We start from the raw sequence: 23,560 nt of genomic DNA on the forward strand, positions 1-23,560 counted from the left end.
TTCTTTGCTGGGGGGGACCATGTAAACTTACCTCCACCAATGAAATATCCAGATATTACAGAAAAAATAAAACGTTATTACAGAAATACTATGTAGAGGTTGACGGACTAAAGATTTCATCATATATGTGACAGACATATTATAATAACTATTTTGTTTATAACATAAGAAATCAAAGCAATCAGAATCAGTCAACCTCCACGTGCAAATATGAATCACTGCCTTGCAAAAACTGCAGAAATTTGAATCAATTCTAGTTCCCAAAATCAATTTTTACTGATATTATACTGCAAAGGCTGCTTCTGGTTTTTTTTGTTTGTTTGTTTTTTTAAAATCAGACTGGACTTTGGCTTGAGGCTTCATTTGGTTAACAAAGAAGCATAAGATGCTCAAGGACTGTACTCACAGGCAGCTGGCAGCATCCATTTTATATATGAGTCCTATTAAAAAGGTCAACAGCAACAACAAACAACCTCTGCTAACAGTATCTACTACCTACTACAACAACTACCACTAATACTTTCAGTGTTAATTTGTTTTGCTATTACTTCAACTGCTAGTAGTAATACATATTATAGTACTTATAAACAGCATAAAAGCAACAAAAGAAGAGATTAGTTTTTGCAGGGCAGCGTTTTTGACTAAACAACTATTGAAATTAAGAAAATTTCTTTTCCTACATGTACTGAGAAAGAATGTGACACCGTTACCATGCTTGCTGTCTCCCATTTGTTTTAGTATACAAAAAAGTTAATTAGCTTTGAAAATGAACTTGTATTCCCTTGAATTCCCTTAGACATCACAAATAATCTTTGAAAAACAAACAAAAGAACACATTCATCATATGTGTAGGAGTGAGAGCAAGCCTCCACGGTGAAATCCAAAATCCTGTTTTTTTTAAAAAACACAAAACAAAAAAAGGTTCATAAAAGAAGGAAAGGAAGGAGAGTAGTCTGCTCTGACACCAGAGAGTCCATGTAAAAAAGAAGCCTTAAAATCAATAATGCAAAATTTTAGTTAGCTTTCAGTTTTCCGTGTTTTTTTGTTTGTTTGTTTTTAAACGCAATTTTCCATATTGCATCTCTGTTAAAAATAAATAAATAAATAAGATAAAAAATTTAAATAAAAAAAAAAAACAACAGTCTGAGGTGGGTGTGCTGGTGTGCATTTTGTTTGGTCTTGCTTTCCTTTTTGATTTTTTGTTTGTTTGTTAGTTTGTTTTTTTAATCTCCTCAGTGAAACACTCAGGTGGAAATAGCAAGCATGCAAACAACACAGACACTGGAACATCAAGACGTGGACATTCAGACAGGCGGTAGAGACAGGAGAAACGGAGCAGGACTGTATGTTACTGCCAACAGTTGGGAAAAATAGACAAGACTGGGGCATAAGGATTGTTTTCAGTGCACACTCAACTCTGTCAGTTCCAAATAACAGTAAAGTCAGCCTGTTTGCAGACGACACCACGCTTTATTGCACCAAATTTAGGAAAAGCATTAAATCATTTTAAAGCTGCTCCACCAGCTTCTTGTGGAGTATTTCACATTTACAAATCATTAAATTTGTAACAGATTTGTTGAAATTGCAATTCTGGGCCAAACTGCAAAGTGCAAGGCTTGGGGAAATAATCACTTGCTAGGTAAGCCAGATTTTACAAATTTACTCTACCTCTTCCTATGCAAAGTTTTTTGTGACATGCAGATTAACCTAATTCCTTCAACTGACTGGGCTGAAAGTGGACTGAACAGGTAAAAAGACAGCAGTGCTGTAGACAAAAACAAGGAGATAGGACACTCAGGGGAAAAAAACAAAACACAACAAAAATGGAGCTAGATACCAAAACTGGCTGCAGTGGAAAACAGGACTGATGCAAGAGAAGAGAAATGAGGTGATCCAAGGTGAGGTGAGGGATTATAATCACATAAAGAGAAAAGTCAAGAGAGGAAAGAAGAAAACACTACAAGAGGGAAGGTCAGAGAATAACTCATAAAAGAAAAGAAATTAGGCGGACAGATTGAAATAATAAAGAAGGACAGAAGGTGGTGAAAAAGATCCGGGAAGCAGAAGAAGGCTCTGAGACTTTTCCTAAGTGGCAGCCGTCAGTTCAGTCAGTACCTTCGTTGACTGAGAGGATGTTATGAGAAGCAGGCCCGGGGCTGGGGTAGCCAGGAGCCCCCTGAGGGAGTCCCCCAGGGGCTCCCAGAGCCCCAGCAGAGGCAGCAGCAGCAGCAGCACCGGTGTTGGCTGCAGGAGCTACAGCAGCTTGTAAAGGAAGAGAAGGAAAGAAATAGTCAAGAAGGAAAGAACAGGTTAGAAAGATATGAATATATTAAGTACCCAACAGAGAGAAGAGACAAGCAGTTTGACAGGAGGGAAGAAGAAATGAAGTTACAAGAAAAGAACAGCAGAAAAAAAGAGAACAGCAAGAGGTTAGAAAATTATGTTTCCTTTTCAAAATAAATTAATTTCTTCTGCTTGAAAATATGCAAATAAAAGTAAAATCAAAGTATTTCATCTTATTTGGTAAACAAAAGAAAAACGTGGAAATAGCCTTGATAACCAAAGGATTGGAAATAATGGACCCAAGGCTAACATTAGTGTTTAGCTATGTCAAATTTTCCCATAGACAGGATAAAAGGTGGACGTAGCCAGCCAAGTCATAACATTAAGCCATGTGTTGATCTTTTCAACATCACTGTCTTGGTATTTTGAAATGGGATGCCTAATTTTTCCAAATAAACTCAGATACTAATAGCAGTGTAACTAAATGCTCTGAGTTCTCATTCTTTTCAAAATAAAAGCCTTCAACTATTTACTGTGGTCAAGCTGTTTAAAACGATAAACAAACACATACAACAAAGTGACATAAGTAATTGCAAGATAAAAAAGTTAATTCAAACCAACAAAAATAAATGAAAAAATAAAGGCAAAGCAGATTATTAAAAAAAATATAAATATAAATTTTTAAACAAGACTGAAAACTCACTTAACTGTCAAAATAAAAACACAAGAGAAACGAAGATGGACACTTTATTTCCCAAAAAGAATTCAGTGAAAGGAATAAAACACCACCCAAGCAACCAACAGCTAAAAGAAAGTTTTCAGACTGTAGTACCATTTCTTTAACCCTTTTCAATCTGGAACAATTGAAAAACCCCAAACAAACCCCAGTTACTTCAAGTCTGCAGGTAAAAATGTTATGCACCCAGTGTAATTTTAATAATTTCATGTACCAGAACTACAAACCTGAAACCTTTAAGGCACATTAGTAAAAGTTAAACCTCATATTGATATACACCAATTTTATAAACATTTCTTAGTCCTTAGATACACAGAAAATTGTTATCAAGAAATTGATCAAGAACAAGTTCAAGTTCATCTAGCACAGAGGAAACATGAAGCACAGAGACAACAAAGGAAACAGAGAAACATTACTTCAGTAGAAAAGTAGAAAGAAAAAAAATGGTGAAAGAAAGAAACCCTGTAATACAAAAGAGATTGAATGGAAGTAAGTGAAAGAAATCCTGAAGGGAGCAGTGTTTGTGCAGAGAACAGGCAGCAGGCTGAAGCCATGCAGTGAGCAATGAAAAGAGAGAGGAAGAGACAGAAGAGGAGAATGGGGAGAAAAAAAGACTGAAACAGTAAATGATCAGTTTGAGGTAATTCGACAGCAGTTTGCCAGTACATGAGGAGCATTAAATGTTTATTTTTCCATCTTAAATCAGTTTTAGCTGGCAGGTTATCTGCTGAGCATTGTAGCATGATTTAAATGCTGGTTTAATAAAATACTAATTTATATAGATGATATAGAGCTATTTATGTCTAACCTGAATATTTCGAAAGCATATATTTAAGTGAAAAGATTTACTTTACAAGAAGAAGAAAGAAGAAGGAGAGCATAAGATGAAGAGTAAGGTGGGGAAGAAGGAAGATGAGAAGGTGAAAGAAAAGACAGTAAAAAGCAACAAGAGGAAGGGGAAAAAAGAAGAGATGGCGAGGGCCAGAAGTGGACAACAAAAGGGAGGAAAAGAAAAAGATGATAATGAACTAGTAGAAGAAGCAGAGAAAGAAGAAAAACAAGAAGGATGGGGATAAAAACAAGGAGGAGAACCCAAAGGAGAAGGAAACAGAGTAGGAGAAGAAGAATGTCTTCTCCTTCACCTCCTCCCCAAAGGAAAAGAAGAAAAGAGTATGAGAAGAAGGTGGAAAAGAGCACAGGAAAGGAGGAGGAAGAGGAGAAGAGAGGAAGGAAAAGAAGGAAAATTCAATAAGTAGAAGAAAAAGAAGAACCAGAAGAAAGAAGACAATTGCTATAAAGATCTTTTAAGAAAAGCAACCAGCATTTCGATTCTGTTATTTCCAGTCTGAACTTGTGTGACAAGTTCAGTATAGTATGAAGGTAATATTCTTCATTGCTTTATTAAATAAAGTTATTGTGCCAAAAAGACAAAAAGGTTAAGTAAATTAATAAATCAGATACAGATTGACCCTTCAAGGCAAAAATTCACTTTTAGAGTGTTAAATATCTTTTGATTTATGGAAAACTTTTTGACAAAGAGAGAGAAAAAAATGTAATATAGAGACAGAATTTGAAAGCTCTTTTGCACCTTGTTGTGAACATGATTATAAAATACTAAGTGTGTGATATTTTGGGGGGATGTGGGTCTTAAAAATCATGTGCGGACTCCCTGCTCTCTCTGCTCATCTCTCTGCTTAACTGGAGTATATTAGAGGGGCCTCCTCATTTATTTCCATGTGAAAAGAGACGGTGAGCAGGGTTAACAGCACTGCTCTTCTTCACAAAGCCACACACACACACACGCCACGCAGGAGTAGCTGGCTAAGCAGAGGTCACGGCCGAGCGTTCCCTCTGAATGGCGGTGAATAGGCGTGTGGCGTGAATAAGTCCACGCGCTTGTCACGCTTGGCCTCCATTAAGGCGTGACAATGGCACAGAAACCCTGCCTCCACCCAACACCCGAGGGTGCCACTTATAGCACACGCTTGTGTGTGTATGCATGTGGACCTGATTTTTAGCGGTGTGTATTTGTAGGTATTGAGGCTGTTGCTGTGTGGTAGGTAGATGTGTGGGTGGGTGGGGAGTAGGCAGATGGTGACGGCTGGTTAAAACATCCCCTACAGTGAAGCAGAGCAGGTTTCTCTCTGCAAAGAAAGACTCTAAACCTGTAAATCTCTCCCTCTTTTTGCCTTGTTTAGGTGTTTGATCATCCAGCTCTTACAGTTATGGTTAAGAAAACGGGCCCCAAAGTTACAGAGATACCACATGGGGAAGCAACAGAATATATGCACAGAGGAATCATTCATTGACTTCAAATATAAGCATTTCCAATCACAGAAGTTGTTCATTCGACTGTTTACTGATCTGCCACAGACGTGGTTAACCTTTGCTTAACACTGTGTTCACTGCATCATTCCAAGTTTGGCACTGATCACCACCTGCACTCATGTATATATCTATCTACTTAGCACTTTTAATTCTTATTTTTATGTTTATTTCAGCGTTATCCAACAGTATGTTTGCACTAAGTACCGCAGCAATTTCCTAATGTTGTAAACCTGCTCAACATTTGGCAATAAAACCCTTTCTGATTCTGATTCTTAAGATAGAGGCTGGTTTAGGTAAGAAAGGGGAATAATATGAGAACACTGATCCCCGTTGATTTGTCAAAAGTTAACAATAGCTAGAGAAATGGTATCAGCACTCCTACAAGTTAGGTACCCTGGTTTACTCCTACTGATTTCCACTTAGAGGCTGTGGGTCAGCAGGTAGAGTGGGTCATCTACTAGCAGTCAGTTCCAATAACAGCAGAATTACACAATTCGACACCAAAAGAAAATAATAATCCCACGTACTTAAACTTGAACTACTTTGTGTGGTTGCCAAGAAATGCCAAGTGGTTGTAAAATGTTAACATGGTGGCAGATCATTTATTTAAAATGGTAACATTTTATTTTGTTGATTACACACAGACTGAAATGGTAGGATGTTTGCAGAGTAGCCTACTAATACCACAGCTACATTATGTTAGCTTCAGCATTTAATGTGAGCCATTGCAAATATTTTAGCCTATGAAGAGAAGCTGACTTCATTTCAGTGCCAGCTGTTTTGGACAAAATGATGAACTGCATTTCAGGATAACATAAGGAGGACAATATTTTGGATGTTGTTACGATGACCTGAAGCATACTCAGCTTGAATTCTTTGAACATGTCTGGATTTTTTTTAAGTGCTTCCCTGAACTGGAAGTATTTCCTCCCTTGGTCTGAAAAAGATAATAACGTAATTTTCTCTTCACTTCTTGTGAATCCATTATCGTCCCTTGGTAACCACCCCTCAAACACACTGCCTTTCCTATCACTGAGTTAGAGCAGAGCTATCACGGAAACTGAGCCAATCTACCAGTGTGTAGGTTTTCTTTTGGGCCATTTTCATTTTCAGCATCTACAGACAGTCTAGAACACTTGGGGTCATATGCTGCCCCCATCAGTTCTGGATATACAGCCTTGGTGGTACCAAAGAAAAACAAGTAACATTGCATCCACAGAATTTTGGTATCAAACCGTACCGTAAGTATTGGTTCTGGTGACATCCCTCTCATTTACTAACTGGAACATCAGTGGTTCGATCCCTGGCTCCCTTAGTCTTTATGTCAAAGTATTGTTGGGCAAGACACTGAACCATGAGCTGCATCCACTGAAGTGTGTGTGTGACTCAATGTTAGGCAAAGAAACAAAAACACTCGTTAGAATGTGTGTGTGACTGGGTGAATGAGGCTTGTAGTAAGAAAGCTCAGTGTGAGTAGAAAAGCACTTCCTAAGCACAGTCCATTTACCACTTTACTTCTTCTGCTGCCATTTTTCCAACCCTCCTGGAGGAGACTAGATCAACTCAAAGAGAGTAAAAGTTTGTTAGAGGTCATCCAAATGAGTCCGGCTGTGGTGAATGACTATCGATAATTAATGGACACCCACCTCTGCACCACTTACTCGATACTTTCTCTAATATCTGTGCTTCTAACATCAAACACAGATACAAAATATTGTTTTTTAATGAGCTGCTTTTTTGTGTTTGTTCTCTGTTACTGTTTTTGGGGGGTTGTTTTTTTTGTATTTTTTCATGCCGTTAAAAAAAACAAAAACAAAAAAACAAAAAAAACAGCCATTTCCCAAAATTTGGGATAAACAAAGTACTTTCTATTCACAAAATCATTAAGGCAAAAGAAAAAAGAAAAAACCAAACACTGAGGTGCAAGCATTATTCCAAAAATGGGGACGCCTGTGGGGTTTTTTTGTTTTTGTTTTTTTTTAACATAACTTAATTTGCTTTTAACCTAATTCAGAAGAAAACCCCTGGCCTAACACTGAAAACTCCAGAATGGCTCATTCGTAGTGAGAACATGATCCGACCTCAGTCTGACCCAGTTTCATATAAACTTCTTCCTGTAAACAGGAATGCTTTGTATGCTTTGCATGCTGGGATGCATCAAAGCACACAGACTGTAATAGAGCACTCGCTAAGACGAACAAATTCTGCCCATAACCCAGCGTAATTCATCCTGTATTTAGTTTTGTTTCTTCAGTCTTCTCTCAGGGTTTGTAGTGCACAAACTCATAGACTTATTTGGACCAAAGTAAAGTCAGTTCACACAACTATGAACAAACACTGGTCATTTTAGGCTTTTGTGCTAATCGGTTTTTTGTGTTCACAGTGAATCTCTGAACTTGTGGTGACAATTGAGTCAAAGAAAAACCCTTCAAAGCCATTAAAGCAGAGCACTGCCACCCATGCTACCCCTATCAGAGCACAGTCTGAGTTTACCCAGCGTCAGATGCCGTCTTTCATGGATCAAATTCATTTCCAGAGAACCCAGATGCAAAGCTGCAGTCATCTGTTTGTAGTTTGAAGTTCAACAACTGCAGGAGAGCCCTTTAAAGACCTGCTGACCTTGGAAACAACAGCAGCTTCCTCCTGTGATATTTTTGTTTCTTTTCTTCAACCCTCGGTGGGTTTTATTGCCGGTGGGCTGCATTATCAAATCCCACCTCCCTCCTTCCCTCCCTGCAGGGCCCCAGGGGTGTTCGAAGCGAGCGCCACCTCCTTTTGTAGTTACCTTGTTTGATCTGGGCCTGTAGCGCCGGGTTGGAGGGCTGAGGGGGGGCGGCAGGCGTCCGGCGAGGAGTCTCCGGGGTTCCTCCTGGTCTGGGAGGCCTGGAGGAGGATCACAAAGAGAGGGCATGAAATATTAAAGCAGCAGGGAGCAGAGAGATGGGCCAACGCACAGACAGAGAGACACACCGAAAACACACACACACACCCCTAAAATTCAAAGAAACACACAGAAACACATGCATTCATAAAAACCAGGAGTTCACATATGCAGGATTCTTATTTCTTTTTCCTGAAACCAGCTAAGTGTGTGTGTGTGTGTGTGTGTGTGTGTGTGTGTGTGTGTGTGTGTGTGTGTGTGTGTGTGTGTGTGTGTGTGTGTGTGTGTGTGTGCTTGCGTGCGTGCGTGCGTGTTCAGGCTCCAGCCTATTGAGTTTTGGTTGGAGGACACAGTCCTCTGAACAGACTGGAGGCGTCTAACTTTCAGAGACACACAAACACTTCCAATACAACAATCCACTGGGTGATCAATAGCAGTTGTCGGGGAACAAAAACACATCCAGAAAACTCCATTTAAAAAAAAGAAAAAAAAAGACTAAATTCTTTAAAGAGGGCAGGACAGTGGTCACAGCTCATAAAGACGAGATCAAATAATTACTTTTTGTCCTTCTGCAAATATCCTGGACTGCACTCAGGGTTCTTATGATAGAAAGCTCTTCACACATGCACTAAAGCCAGATGTGCTTGTCACAAAATATTATAGAGGACTACAACAAAATCAGTGATTAACATAACATTTTCCCCCACTGGCATACAGAAAAGCTACCTTTATCCACAAAAATAGAAATCTATATAAAAACAATTTAAAAAAAAAAAAAAAAAAAATCATACTTAAACAATATAAAAGAACAATTTACCGTAATGTCACCAGAAGCAGCTAAACGGATTGCTTTTCTGCATATTAAACTGATCCAAACAGGTGGTTTTACTGGTGTTTTAATTTCAACCAAGCTGCTTTACAGGGGAAAATGACTGATAGAAATGCCAAACAGCCAGCAGCTGGCATCTCTTCTTCCCCTTTTTTCTGCCTTTGGAGGTCGCCACAGTGGCTCATCTGCCTACATCTTAGCCTTCCCAGTGTCCTACTCTGTCGCGCAAACCCTCTGCATGTCTTCTTTCACTACACACATACGTCTTCCTATTTTCCTCCTGCCTGGTACTTCATCTTCATCATTGTTTGCCCAAAATATCCACTCCTGTGCACATGTCCAAATCATCTCATCCTTGCCTCTCATTCTCCCGACCGTTCAACCTGAGCTGCCCCTCTAATATACTCCTTTCTAATTTTGCCCATCCTTGTCACGCCTAGTAAAAATCCCCAACTCTTGGTTATTTAAAACTGCAGCAGGACCACAATATTTTAGTGAACAGAAAAGAAAAATTAAAATCTAGACATGATAAAAATGAGTATAATCTAAAACTGAAACAAAACCAAATAAAAACAATACTGGCAGAGGTCAGTGGTACCCATCAGCCTCCTACTAGATACACCTATGGTATCAGTTTCAAAATCCCACGTCGCCTTGTTCTCAAGTTATTGCATTCACAAGATTTTAAGAAAACTTGACCTCTGAACTCTGTCCTTGAGGTCAAGGCCAATGAGATTCAAACTTGTCCAAGATTTTTAATAGATACACCTATTCACAAACTTTGATGTCCACATCGCCCGCCCACACAGCAGGATGACCACAATACCCCATTAGACTTTTACAGCTGGTTATAAAACAAACTATGTACAATAACTCTGAAGTGAGAAATGTACAAAGAAGTCTTTAACCTGCCAGCTTCCTACAACCATATCTGTGAAACGTCCAAATGGACCGATTCATCCCTGTGCAGGTGACAAACAAAATCCGAAGGGTCCAATCAGGTCCACTGGATCACTCTGCAAAGTGTGAAAACTATAGAGAAGTCATTAATTCTGAATTCACAATGCTGATGCTTCAAAATGGCACCATGGCTAGGATCCACCTTTTATACAGTTTATGTCCAAAAGGTAAAGCTCATGTTTTCCAAAAGAAGCTTGTCAGAATCCACCCAAAGTGAAGACAAAGACATGAAAGTTATTCAGGTTTGGATGAGAGAAATAGTTTTGAGGAAGCAAGAGCTAAAGAGTCCTACAAAAAGTCAATATGATCATAGACGTTGACTAAAAAAAATAAAAATAAAAAAAATAATAAAAAAAATAATAATCACTTAAATGAGGTTTGGTTGAGGGTAATTCAGTCCCGTCTCAGGCAGCCAAGCTGAAGCCCTCAGCAAAGGCAGGTGGAGGAACTGCTGTTGAAACTCTTTAAGAGTTCAGGAGTACTTCTTTTCAAACTCCAGCACACAGAGAGGAAGCTTTTCCGCTATCATAAATGTAAGATGAGAAACATGAAAAAGCCAAAAACCAAAACAACTTCAAATATTCACAACTGCTGTTCTGCAGTGTCGAGGCGAAGACGGCCAGAGAGAAGATCCTTGTTTGAGCTTCATAAAGAAGTCTTCAGCTTCTGTTTGTAGCTACACAATCACCTCCTCTGATCTGGACACACCACAGAAGAAGAGTTACGGGTTTATGTGAAAGTAATAAACTTCTCTGGAAAGTTTTCAGCCTATGAGTGACGTCTTTTGTTCTTCTGCTTTTTGTTTTCCATGCTATAGCTGTGACTGCATCTACTCCACAAAGTTTGACTTCCTTCAATTTCTTACTCAGAAAGTTAATCTGATAAAAGTGTGACATCAGCGATGCCACCAATGGCAGAAGGAGTCAAATAAAATCAAATCAAGTGTTTTTCTAACTTTGACATCCAGCCACCAGTTTTCTTCTGCTTTCTGGAATTTGGCAGCAACCTAATTCAAGATGTCCTTCACCCCAGTAACATTTCCCAGTCCCTTCTTTGTGATCCCTACGCGTTTCCTGCCCAGATGAGATACAGAATATCTAGCATGTTCTTTTAAACCTCGAGACGGATGCACCCAGGAGGCAACCAAATTAGATGATTGGACCTGCTCCTTTGAATGTTAAGGAGATTCAAACTTATCACTGTACAAGTTGATGGGGCTTTAGCTCTGGCTGTAAGGACTTCAGATTTGATTTGTGAGGGAAAAGTCATCATGACTTTAGAGTAAACTCAACAATACTGTATTTCAAGGATTTCAGAACTGACCCAAGACTGACCTGAGGACATCTTACAGCTGACTTTTATGTCACTTATATTAGACAAGACTCTAATGACAATTAGAATCCAAGCTGTACTTTCCACCCTAGCCTATGAGACATAAGGGGGCTTAACCATTTCCCCCTTGAAAACCTATTTAGGAGTAACCATTGAAGCTCTTTTCTGAACTGGTTTCTATCATATTTCAGGTATGCTCATTGAACAAAATGACTATGACGTTTTTATTTGACAATGATGTGTCAAAACACATCATTATGGGCACAGCAGAGGTCCTCGAATGTCATCTTTATAGGGGAAAGGGTTAAAAAACGACATCGAAAGTACTGAGAGGACGAAACTTTACAGGCACTAAAGTACTAAAGTAAAGCTCTGTAATTTTTGCTTGTGGGTTCTAATAGAGAAGATTTGCCTGATCCACAGTTATATAAAATATCCTTATTTATCTTATATTGGGCCCGTCAGCTAATATTTTGCCTGAAATGAGTTGTTTTACTGCCCATACCTTTACACAAACTTTACTTTAGGCAGTGTTTGTATTGTGAACCAAATCTATGATTTGTGTTTTTTTTCCTGTGTTCTGACAATACTTACAGCTCTTGCAACTCTTGAATCACCACCACCACACCCACCCAAACCCAGCATCACTTGGGTTTATTCCATTACAACAGCCTGGTTTTTCTTTTGTCTTGTTTTGGTATTTTTGTATTTATTTCCAGTTATGTATCCCAGCTCATGACAGCTCATTTCGGAATTCACAGTTTGAAGGAAAAAAAGAACTTTGTCCTTGTGTAATGTGAATATTTATCATTGTAAAGCTATACATATGGCAGGAAAAACATATTTTAACCACAAAAATAAGTCAATTATAGACTGAAAACTGATGAAAGCTGATCAAACACCTCACTACCCCTCGACCTGTGTTTTATCATCTCTGACTCTTCGCTGCTCACCCTCCCTGCAGAGCTATCCTTGAAGCAGGGTTGACGGGACGATGAAATGTTGTGTTGGTATTACAGCAGCAGCAGGACCTCGACCTCTGTGTTAAATCTTTCACAGCACAATGAGAGCTCAGACAGACTAAACAATCAGCTACACACACACACACACACACACACGCACGCACGCACGCACGCACACACAAAAAAAATGGTAGCCAGAGCTGGTGGTAGGATGGTATATGTACTGACTTTGAGTTCACTTTCTGCTGCAGTTTGAGTTGTTATATTGTTTTTAAGCTGGAAGCGGAATTGTGTGTTATCAGCCTGATAATTCTAGATAAAATGAACTTGGGTTTATAAACAGATATCAGTTTAAAACAAATGTGTGGATACATTTTTGTGCACAATTCAGGGTGTTGAAACAGACTGATTTCCACAGATTGTTCATCAGCTAAAAACAAACAGCAAAGTCTGAAATGTAAATCCTATAAAGGCCAAATGAAGGCAAAACAAGTTTGCTGCCGCTTTGTTTACTCAGCGTGGGCCAGAGCAGCTACAGAAGAACAAAGATCAAAAGTAAATATAGAAGTAGACAGTAATGTATAAAATGTGACAGTTCAAAGGAAGTAAAAACAAAAACAGTACATATGTTTTTGTATTGTTACATATTTATTGTATTGTTATATTGTTAAGAACAATATAAATATATGAATTAATCGCATTCCATTTAGTTTTAATATTGTTTTTGGTTCATTTAATGGCACATTCTATATTTTTTTAAAAGTTATGTAATTAACTACCAACATGCCACCTATCCAACTGTCTATTCATCCAACCACTTATGCTTCCATCCAGCTGTTAGTCCAACAAATCATTTAGCCATCTATCCACTCATCCAACATTTATCCATCCACCAACGCATAATTTATCCAGGTATTTATCTATCAATTATACCATCCACAGACTAAACCATCTATCCATTCATTCACACATCCAACATCTCTTTATCCATCCAACATATATCCATGTCATTATCCATCGAATAGACATCGAATCTTCCCATGCATCCATGCCCAAAACACCTTTTATCCATCAACCATCTTTCATCCAACCATTTAGCCATCCAACGTTATACATTTAGCCCTTTAACTTTCTATCCATTCATCCTTGCATTTAAACATTTATCATTCATCCAATCATTGAACCATCAATATTTCAAACCTTTTATCAATTCATGTATCCATCCATCTATCTATCCATCTCCAACCATTTAACCATCCCTTGATTCATTTATGTAATCCACCCACCCATCCACATAAGGAAAATCCTTCAAGAACTGGCTAACATGAAAACATAAGTTGCAAAGCCACAGGAAGTAAATCCTGCCATTGTTGATTAGTTTGTACTGACCAGGTAAACCTACATCCAACATTCTTACTTCTTTAACTTTAGTTTGGGGTCAACCAACTCTTCTGTAAAAAAGAGTTTTTAAAGAACAAATATAAAAAAATAAATCACTTTTAAGAGTTAGTCCATGTGTGTTTATTACCTGGCCGGTGCTTTCTTCATGTGCTCTCCAACAAAGGTGGCGTTGGTCATGCCCATCAGAGTGTTGGCCAGTGAGATGACGGAGAGGAGGTGATGTGTGGTGACGGCCCTCGACACGCCATATGTCCCCTTCCCCACTATGTCTGACAGAGATAGCTTCCGACCTGTCGCCAGGGAGAGCTGACGAAGCAAAGACTCCTGGGAAATGGTGTTAGACAAAGAGAAGAGGTTCTTATTTTAGGGTGTCCTCTTATCAAACCATTAATTTAGCTTTTTAAATGCTTCATGTTCACTGGTATGTCTTTCATGGAAAGACACCTGGAACCCAGGTGACAACAGACAGTTACCTTGAAGGTGGGCAACATGAGGGACATGTGGCCTCCTCTGGAGATCAAGCCGAAGGAGATTGGGCAGTGTGGTCTGAGCATGCCCAGTCGCTCCAGACAGATGGTGTCCAGCTGTTCGTTGAGACCCCAGGCGTGCAGACAGGACATGAAGAGCTTGGCTGTGTCCATCGTCAGGTTATACTCCAGCAGACTCAGAGACTTGGACTTCTCCTCGCGCCTCCTCATCTCCTCCTCTTCATCCTCATCTTCATCTAATAGGTGCTCCTTAATGGTCTCCTTCATGGTCTCCTTCACCTGGTTTTAAGAGAAATTAGTTACATGAAAAACAAAAATAATACATTAATAAAAGACCTTCATTAGTGTGTTTTTTGTGTTTATGGACCTGTTTGAAGATTTTATGAGCCAACAAGGACCCGCCCTTATCGGCGCCAGCCTGGCTCTTCTGTAGCGTCTCTGGGGACACCAGCATGGGGTTCGGTCTCTGAGCTTCCTCCGTCAGCAGCTGGATGATCACCGCCTCCACGTCAAAGAATAGCACATGCATGTCAGGGTCCGTCAGGTTGGTCTTCATCGCCTGGACCACCAAGGCATTGTGGGAATATTTCGGTAAGTTGCCCTGGTGGAAAGAGTTCAGTTTTAAGAACATTAATTAGCAGGTAGCACTAACTATGAGAAACATGATTATTAGTTAAAAAAAAAAAAAAAAAAAAAAAAGCCAAATATATGAGACTCCATAAGATAAAGTATCCACCTGAGAGAACATAAACAAAATCATGCGCTTAAAATCAATCACAGTGTGACATTTTTCACATTAAATATATTTAAATGATCCATTGTCGATATAAATTTAATTAAGAAGTTCAAGAGCTCCTCATCAAAAGCTCATTATTTAAATGACAAAAGACAGGATCAGTCATTCTCACACACACACACACACACACACAAACCTGTAATTGCCACTAATATTAACACTCGGCTCAATTTTAATTGTATTAGAAGAGACAGCATGTGCATGGAGCTGTTTGCTTCTCGTTTCCATGTTAATGAGCTGATGGCTGCAATTAAACTGTGATCCTGTTAGACTTCGATTCCAAGGGAGGAGACAGGAGGAGGGGAAAGTGAGGGAGGAGGAGGTGATTAAGAGAGGAATGAAGAGGGGAAATAAAGAGGAAAGAAAAGGCCAAAGCTGGATTTTTATCTTCATGGTTTTTTTTTTAACCTTTTGCCTTAAGATCACAGAGCTTTTTCGCCATCGCCACAATGGTGTTTGAAAAAGAAACGTGACAAGTCATCACATCCTGCCCTGTCATCCTGTTTGACTCTAAAGGGGCCATAATCTACAAAAACAAACATTTTTCATTAAAAAAGACAAACAATGAGTCCATAAACTTCTCAGGAACCTCACAGAAGGCTCATTTTCCCATAGACCAACTGAAGCGACCCGGTTCTCATTACACAGGCTGCAGCTTTCAGGGACGAAAGCACTGACTTCACTTTTCAGACCCAGAGTTAAGCTCATTTCTTTTCACGTCTAAGCTCACATCACATCATGTCTATCATTTACCTTTGTAACCATAGCATTGCATCAAATCTTTCTTTAAAGATGTAAAGAGAGAGAAAACATCTGATTCCTCACCAAATCTTCCTTCTGTTTACTTGCGTTTAGATTTAACTCATTGTCATAATCATGTCGTGTTTAATTTTCTCTCCACATTTTAAAATAAACTACAGGAAAGTGACTTTCAACAGACAGAATTCAAACTTTGCTTTTTCCTCTCGGCAATAAGCCACGTTTTTCTTTCGAGCTTTGCCATTTTTCTTGTGAATATGACATTTTTCCAAGGAAATGTGGTAGTGTCACTTTGGTAAGTATGGCACTTATTTCCTTCATAATTTGCCAGTTTTGTCTCCGTTTTCCCTTTCCCCTGGACAATGTAGCGTTATTGTGAAAATTTGAGCTTACCAAGTTTAACATTTCGTAGCACAAGCTATGAATCAGCACACAGAGAAGTGACGATGAACTAAATCTTTTATGCGATAACTTGTTTTATATCTGGATCACTGAATACCGACTTACTTTGTGTAAAATTCTGGTATTATTTTCGTATTTGTACCTTCAGTGATCACTGGTCATTTTGTTGCACTTAAGTACATTTTTCTTTTCTTTTGCCTGAAGCTCTTTGTATTGAGCTGGATGTGACTGTGTGGGAGAGAACAATAATTAGCGGTAAAGACACGTCCTGACTGACCAAGAGGCACAATACACCTGCAGCTGGGACACACACACACACAGCGACATCACAGCTTTGACAGGCTGGTCTTCCCTGAGGGCTGACATGTTGTATGTCTTTGTGTGCGTTTGAAAAGTGGTGCTAAAAACAGTGATGTGCTCATAAATTCAGTGTATTCTTCAAGCATGTATAACTGATCAAATCTGAGCTCATTTTGATATTTTTACTTGTCCGTTTATTTTTTTCTTATTTATATTTACATGAAAAAATGATGTGAAGTAGATAAATATCGGCACTATCAGTCTATTAGACACAGTTTCCTGGTACGCTGGTGCATGCATAGAAAAACATACATTGAGGACTTTTATGAAGTATTTTATTCAAAGAATGGCTAGACTCCTGCTCAGATCATTTTAATTCTGGTTTCTGGTTTCACACTAAGAAGTTAGTTATTATTTTCATAGATGTCTTTGATTTTTCCTCATACGAGAGCCTCATCCCTGTGTCTGTGTGAGTGAGGCTCCATTTTGGTGGAGAAACACTGCCATCTAAAGGCAGTCTGCAGCACTGCATGGGTACAATAAGAACAACAACACTTGCACACATATCTATTGTCAGAGGGTTTTTTGATGATACACTGGATCGCTATGCATCTCTACAGTGGTCTGTAATATTTAAGTTGGAGGATGAAGAATCATTTATGAACACATAAAATTCAGACATGGAGCAGACCATTGTGATGTGAGGAATCATGGCTTCAGAACTAGGTGAGAGTCAGAATTGAAATTGTTCTCCTGATCAAAGAGGAGCTTTCTTAGAGTCAAACAAGACTCGACTACAACACAGATCCAGCAGGAGGACGCGGAGTTAAAGACAGAGTGACAGGAGGAAGAAAGAAAGGCGGATCAGGCATGAGATCATTTAAGTAAATGAGGAGAGAGTTAGTTTGAATTTGTGCAGAAAACAAAAAGAGGAGAGAGAAGAATGGGCAGGAGGATAATGCGGAGAAGGACAAGGACAGAGAGGAAAATGAGGATGAAGAGGAGCTGAAGAATAAGGTGGAGAAGAAGAAGTTGGTAGAGGAGGGGAAGGTGGCAGAGAATCAGGTGGAAAAGGAGATGAAGAAAGTTGAGGAGGAAAAGGAGAACAGGACAGTAGAGGGCAGAGGAGGAGAAGTAGAAAGCAGAAGAGGATAGGAGGAGGAGGATGAGAAGGCGGCAGAGGAGAAGAAGGAAAAAGGAGGAAGTGAATAAGAAGAAGGTGGTCAAGGGAGACAAGGAGAGGGGAGGAGGAGGAAGGAGGAGATGAAGGAAGAAGAAGAAGAAGAGGAAGGAAGAAGAGGAAGGAAGAAGATGAAAGAAGAAGGAAGAGGAAGAAGGAAGAAGGAAGAAGAAGAAGATTAGATGGGGGAGAAGAGGAGCAGATCAATGCTGTCATTAAATTCAGGTGCAGCAGGAAGGGGAGGAGTCACAGAGGAACTGAGGCACCTGACTCACAGTTCCGGTTTCCCTGAGCTCAGGATTAACAAACTCAGAGTTCCGATAAACTGACTTCCTGCATCCTGGCAAAGCTTCAGCCTCAGGTTTGAAGACCTAAAACATCAACCCTGCGAGCTCCAAAGTCTGGATACAGTCGTTTTTCTCATGAACACAAACATTCACAGATCAGCACATTCAGCAGAATAGCTTCTGAACAAACCAACATCAACTGTACACGCACGCACGCACGCACGTCAGCTGGGTGAAATGTTTGGGTTGATAGTCTGACATTTCATGGTCATTATCCACCATTACACCCAGCAGGGGAGGACACATACACACGGTGGGGGGAGTCGGTGGTTTTGAGCCATAATTTCAGCAGGCATGAGGGGGAAATGACGGCGGGGGTGGGAGGCAGGAAAGTGAAGCACAGTGATGCATTTCTGACATAAAAGGAGAGGAAAGATTACAGCTGTTGTTTGTTGGCCTTTTCACAGAAGAGCTGTGATTATGGGCAGTTATGACGGGACGGGACGGGACGGGACGGGGGGGGGGGTTTCTCCACAGAAGACCCAGAGGAGAGAGAGAAGAACACAAAGGTTAAAAAAATTAGAAAGAAAGAACCACCGCTTACAGCAGAGGAGACCAGAGGTAAAGGAGTTCCAAGTGAATCTGCAGAAGTCAAACTGCACAAGCAACTAAACTAAACGCTGTTCAAGCACTAAATAATTCACAGCACTTGTTTTCGGTGCTGGGCCGCACATTTGGGCGGGGTTACCGCTGTCGGGACAGATCAGATCATCACGTCTGACAAGTGGTCCCCTCACAGGTGAGGCTCAAAGGAGCTGAAAGCTACCGAATACAGCAGAGAAAGGGTCACTCAGGTGTGCCGTGAGCTAAAATATAATTCTTCATTATGTATGATCGGTCTTTAAAGGTTCTTCTCATTATTTCCAGTCATATTCAAAAGGTAGATATTCATAATGAAAATACCCTAAACAAAACATTTAAGACATTTTATGGTGGAGTGCCACAATAAAACATTTAACTCAGTTTTCCTCTATGTTAGTTTCATTTCCACAACAGTCCCAGGTTCTCTTGTCGTCCTGACTGTGGGACTAACTCACTTTTGGAGTGACCCTCTAGTGGATATTAGAGAAACTACAGTTTTTGGTACTTGAGCGTAGTTGAACATTTATTGCCAACAGGCACACCTCCGCTCCCATACATCATCATGCCATCAGCAAGGGCCATTACATGGTTTCATGAACAGCACTAACTGTAAAAACTGGTTGCAGCATCATTTTCCCAGGAAAGGCAGTTTGGTTTTTTTGAAGCTCCATGTTTGAATTTGTGACTTTCTATATGTCATTTTATCATGAGTGTAAATGTTCTGTTGTTTTATTGGTATTTTAAGGTTTTTAGCACTGATCGAACTTTTTAATTTCGTTGTTCAAGCGACAATGACAATAAAGATATTCAATTCAATTCAATCCAATTCCTCGGATGCTGAGAACTATGCACTTTTGGAAATGGAATTTTGATGCACATGTGTTTTTTTGCAAATTATGCAGAGTGTGCATTTTATTTTCATTTTTATTACAATTTATAAAAATGGGTGTATCTCAAAAACAAAGTTATGTGCACACTCAAAATAATTTTTTGTGGTTTGAAAGGATTTTATGCAAATTTTTTCCTTTTACAATTTCTGTATCTATGTTCTGGGTAGTTTATTGCATTTTTTAGGTTTTTATTTAGTTACTATAAACTTACTACACAGGCATTTTCAAAACTGGGGATGTAAAGGATGTATTGATGCACAGGAAGTTGGGGAACAAAGGCACTACAGCATGTAAAAATGAAAAAACAAGCTGTGGAGGGCTAATTTTAAACTAGAAAAATAAATGAAAAATAAATGATTAGGACCCAGTTTCAGATTTGAGGGGAAAAAAAACAACACTTTTTTAAAAAAAGGCTACTCTAGTAGTTTGGACTTGTGCTGGTACAGGTCTAAATGTTGAAAAGCTGGTCTCTAGAAAGTCTCTGACAAAAGAAACGCTGGACTCATTCTTTTTCACCATTATGACATTTAATATCATCGTTCCCTGGAGAAGTCACTGTACGGTTGACCTTTGGGTCGTCTCCTGCAGAGTTTTAATTGGTCTGACTTGAGCCAGCAGCTTTGTGACTGAGCTGACATGTGTGTGTGTGTGTGTGTGTGTGTGTGTGTGTGTGTGTGTGTGTGTGTGTGTTGAATGATGCAAAGAGAAAATCATTATATGAGGAGCATAAAGAGACATCTGAACTTCGCAGAAATGAAAAATTAACATTTGACAAACCTCAGCTCCAGTCTGAGAAGATTTACATTTAGAAAACAAATCCTCGTTTTGAGCAACAAAAAAAAAAAAATTTTTTTAAATAAATAAAAGTAGAATCAGGATTTACCACAAAGTGTTGAAAAGATTCCCAATCTGAATCAGATTCCTGAAAGTGACGTCAATCCGGAACCTCTATTATTTTAATGACCACCAGGGGGGCGACTACTTCGACTTCTATGGTCTTCTGTGACCTCTATGAACTTAATGGGCTCAGTCAGTAGTTTCAGGTCATAAACAGAACATCAAGTCCTTTTGGTGGATCTCAGGCTTGTCTGGTGTCCCTTGTTTCTAAGGTTATAACTGCCAATCTCGAGGTTTCATAACGGGACATCACTATTAATGGGTGATATTTAATACTAGAGGATTTGCTGAAGGAGTGCAGTGACCAGTTTGCAAGTAAAAATTGCAGATGTGTATTTGTATGAGTATTCATTCTGCCAACTTAAAGGTAAGACAGTATTTAATGACAGAATAATAGACATGTGAGGGTTGTGACAGGTAACCGCGCTGCAACAGTTTATATTTATATCTGTGATCAGTTGTACTTGCAGGTGCTTTAAAAATATACACACTACTCTCTTTACTGTTGTATATGGGTTTTTGAGGACTCTCTTTAAAAAGAGATGCTGATCTCAATGACATATTAAAGTAAACATTTAACAATAATTCGATCTATAATGAAAACTATAAGACGTGTACTTGCAAACTTGTGTGATCTGTTGCTCAGTGATCTGTCTTAAAAAGCAGCTTAAAACTCGTCATTTTAATGATATTTGTTTTGACATTTTGGCTGTATTGTCTTATTTGTGAAGCACTGTGTGATATTTATCTTTAAAGTCCCACACAAATACAATTTTGCTTGCTTACTCCTTTACTGATCTAACATATTGAAATATCTAGCATGTTAATTCAGCTAACAAATGCAATCCAGACCATTTTTCCCCACAAGTGGCTCAGAGTCAGGGTCTTTCCTTTGAATTTAATAAATACCAATAGCCTCACAGTGTGCAGAAAAAACAAGTGTTGCCTGCATTTGGATTTCTCGGGATCTGATGGTAAACAAGTATTCCTGTATACATGCTACAGGTCAACCGTTATATGCACATTTCTTTGTTTCATTTTTTTTTGTGCCTTTTTCTGTTTAACTTATTTCTTCCAGTGTGTTTGTGACTTTTAGTGGTCATCCTCACCTTGTCAGCGTTGTCTGCAGCCAGCAGGTTGGTGGCAAGCGTCTGCAGTTTGTGTTGAGCCATGTTCTTCAGTGCGGCCAGGCTGCGGCGGGTCATCGCCTGCTTCAGGTTCACCGCCGAGTGGCTCAGAGCGTCCACAGTAGCTGGAGCCAGCTCATCACAGGCATTAAGGATCTCTACTGCAGTTATTCCCATCACACAGCGGTCCAACGCTCCTGGAGAACCAAACCAGTAAACAAATCTGCCTCAGCCTCAGAAGATACAAGCTACACACAAACGAACAGTCTGGCATTTTCTCATATTTTCTGTATTCATATTTGCACCCCCTGGTCCACCATGGCCCACCTGCAGGTGTACGCCTGGGCACAGTAAACCTGAAATATATAGATTCATTGTTAATTTCTAATACATAAGTGCCATGTTTTTTTCTCATTGTGCCCATTCACTTCCCAATTAGACCAGCTAAAGATTCTGCATGACAAGAAACTGCTAATTGGTTGGTTTAAAGTCCTTGTAGCTGCAGGTCTTTAGCACTCACTGTTTTAGTTGACTGATGGTACTCTATTAAATCCATCCATCCATTCTCTGCCGCTTATCCTTGTCAGGGTCACAGGGGGGCTGGAGCCCATCCCAGCTGTCTAGGGCGAGAGGCAGGGTACACCTATGGGCAATTTGGAGTTACCAATTAACCTATCCCCACTAACTGCATGTCTTTGGACTGTGGGAGGAAGCTGGAGTACCTGGAGAGAACCCACACAAACACGAGGAGAACATGCACATTGAAGGACCCCGGCCTGACGGTGGAACTGAACTCAGGACCTTCTTGCTGTGAAGCAACAGTGCTAACCACCGTGCTGCCCCTCTATTAAATCCGTAGGGTAGATATAGATAGCTCTATACCTCAAGCTCTTACCTGCAGTACAGTCCTCAAAGGTTATTAGGTTAATTTGGTAGTAGCACTCAGTTTAAACAACACAAGGATAATAAAAAGCAATAAAAATATGAAACACTGCACTCATATGCAGCTTTAAAAAGGAAATTCTTGCAGTGTATGACAAGCGATTTTTTAATAATCTATTTTACATTTAACTAAATTTCTAATGTTTAAATGACAAACGTGTCATAGTAGATCCCTAAGTAAACAAAGGAGTTGTGTTTTAAGCAGACAGAAATAAAATAAAAAATTTACATGTAAAACAGTAAGTAAACCTAAAATATCTCAAGAGATATTTCAAGAGAAAAAAAATTCACTAGAAAGAGCCAGGGTTTGTAAACTATTTTCATCCTGCACTGATCTTTTTTATCAATAAATTGGAAATGGTGAAAAATGTCCAGTGTAATTTCCTTCAATACAAGATTGTATTAAAAGTATGTTTTAAAAAAAAAAAAAAAAAAATGCTTGTCATCTGTTGACCACCCAATTAATTAATTGAACCACTTACACTCTAAAAGGTGATTTCATCTGAATAAACAGAAAATACGCTTCACACTGGATAAAACTAAAGCAATCCTGCACGGGTGGGTCTTAAGCTTCTTTTTAAAAAGAGAGTTCTGCAAATTGGACCCAGCTACAGCCAACATTTCACTGAGCTCAGAGGCCCAGGAGCTACATATGGATGAAGCAGTTCATTAATACAAAGTAGAAATTTGACCATGAAGAGCTCCAATAGTGATCTCTGAAATCTTCAACTCAACCCTAAATTTTAAGGGTTTCCAACGCACCTTGTTTGATTCAACTTTGACAGAACAGAAGGTGTTGTGTTGTGTTGTGTTGTGTTTTGTTCATAGGGCCTCAGAACTGCACTGAGTTCTGACCTCGACCCCGTCCGGCATCGTCAGGATGAACTGACACATTGATGGTTTTATCTCAGCCTCTCTCTCTCTCTTCATTCTCATCACACACACTCGCCTTCTGTTTCCATCAGTCTCCCTCCTCTTGCCCTTGCACTCTCCTTTTATTTATATCAATCTTCCAATCTCTCTCACACCATCTCAGACTCACAATCATTATCTATAGTCTCTTGAATATGATTCAGGTCACAGACGATCTTCTCCAGTGTAACAATTCTCCACCTTTACAGAAAGAGACGGGCTTTAG

At 39.4% G+C, this 23,560-nt stretch overlaps 1 protein-coding gene across 4 annotated transcripts in view; it reads right to left on the reverse strand.

Annotated features, from left to right (window-relative positions):
- The window catches only part of wdr7 (WD repeat domain 7), a 104,801-nt gene that overhangs the window by 65,340 nt on the left and 15,901 nt on the right, over window positions 1–23,560 (reverse strand). For 3 of the 4 annotated variants that reach the window (XM_025908777.1, XM_025908776.1, XM_025908778.1), the window contains 6 exons: window positions 21,463–21,677; window positions 14,568–14,801; window positions 14,186–14,479; window positions 13,840–14,036; window positions 8,133–8,230; window positions 2,116–2,262 (listed from right to left, as the gene is read on the reverse strand). In XM_025908777.1, coding sequence (XP_025764562.1) covers window positions 2,116–2,262; window positions 8,133–8,230; window positions 13,840–14,036; window positions 14,186–14,479; window positions 14,568–14,801; window positions 21,463–21,677 — 1,185 coding nt within the window. The remainder of the gene's footprint in view (window positions 1–2,115; window positions 2,263–8,132; window positions 8,231–13,839; window positions 14,037–14,185; window positions 14,480–14,567; window positions 14,802–21,462; window positions 21,678–23,560) is intronic. The other variant, XM_005470497.4, reaches the window with a different exon arrangement.

The sequence above is a fragment of the Oreochromis niloticus genome, linkage group LG7 (genome assembly GCF_001858045.2).
Source record: "Oreochromis niloticus isolate F11D_XX linkage group LG7, O_niloticus_UMD_NMBU, whole genome shotgun sequence".
In the NCBI taxonomy this organism is placed as follows: domain Eukaryota; kingdom Metazoa; phylum Chordata; class Actinopteri; order Cichliformes; family Cichlidae; genus Oreochromis; species Oreochromis niloticus.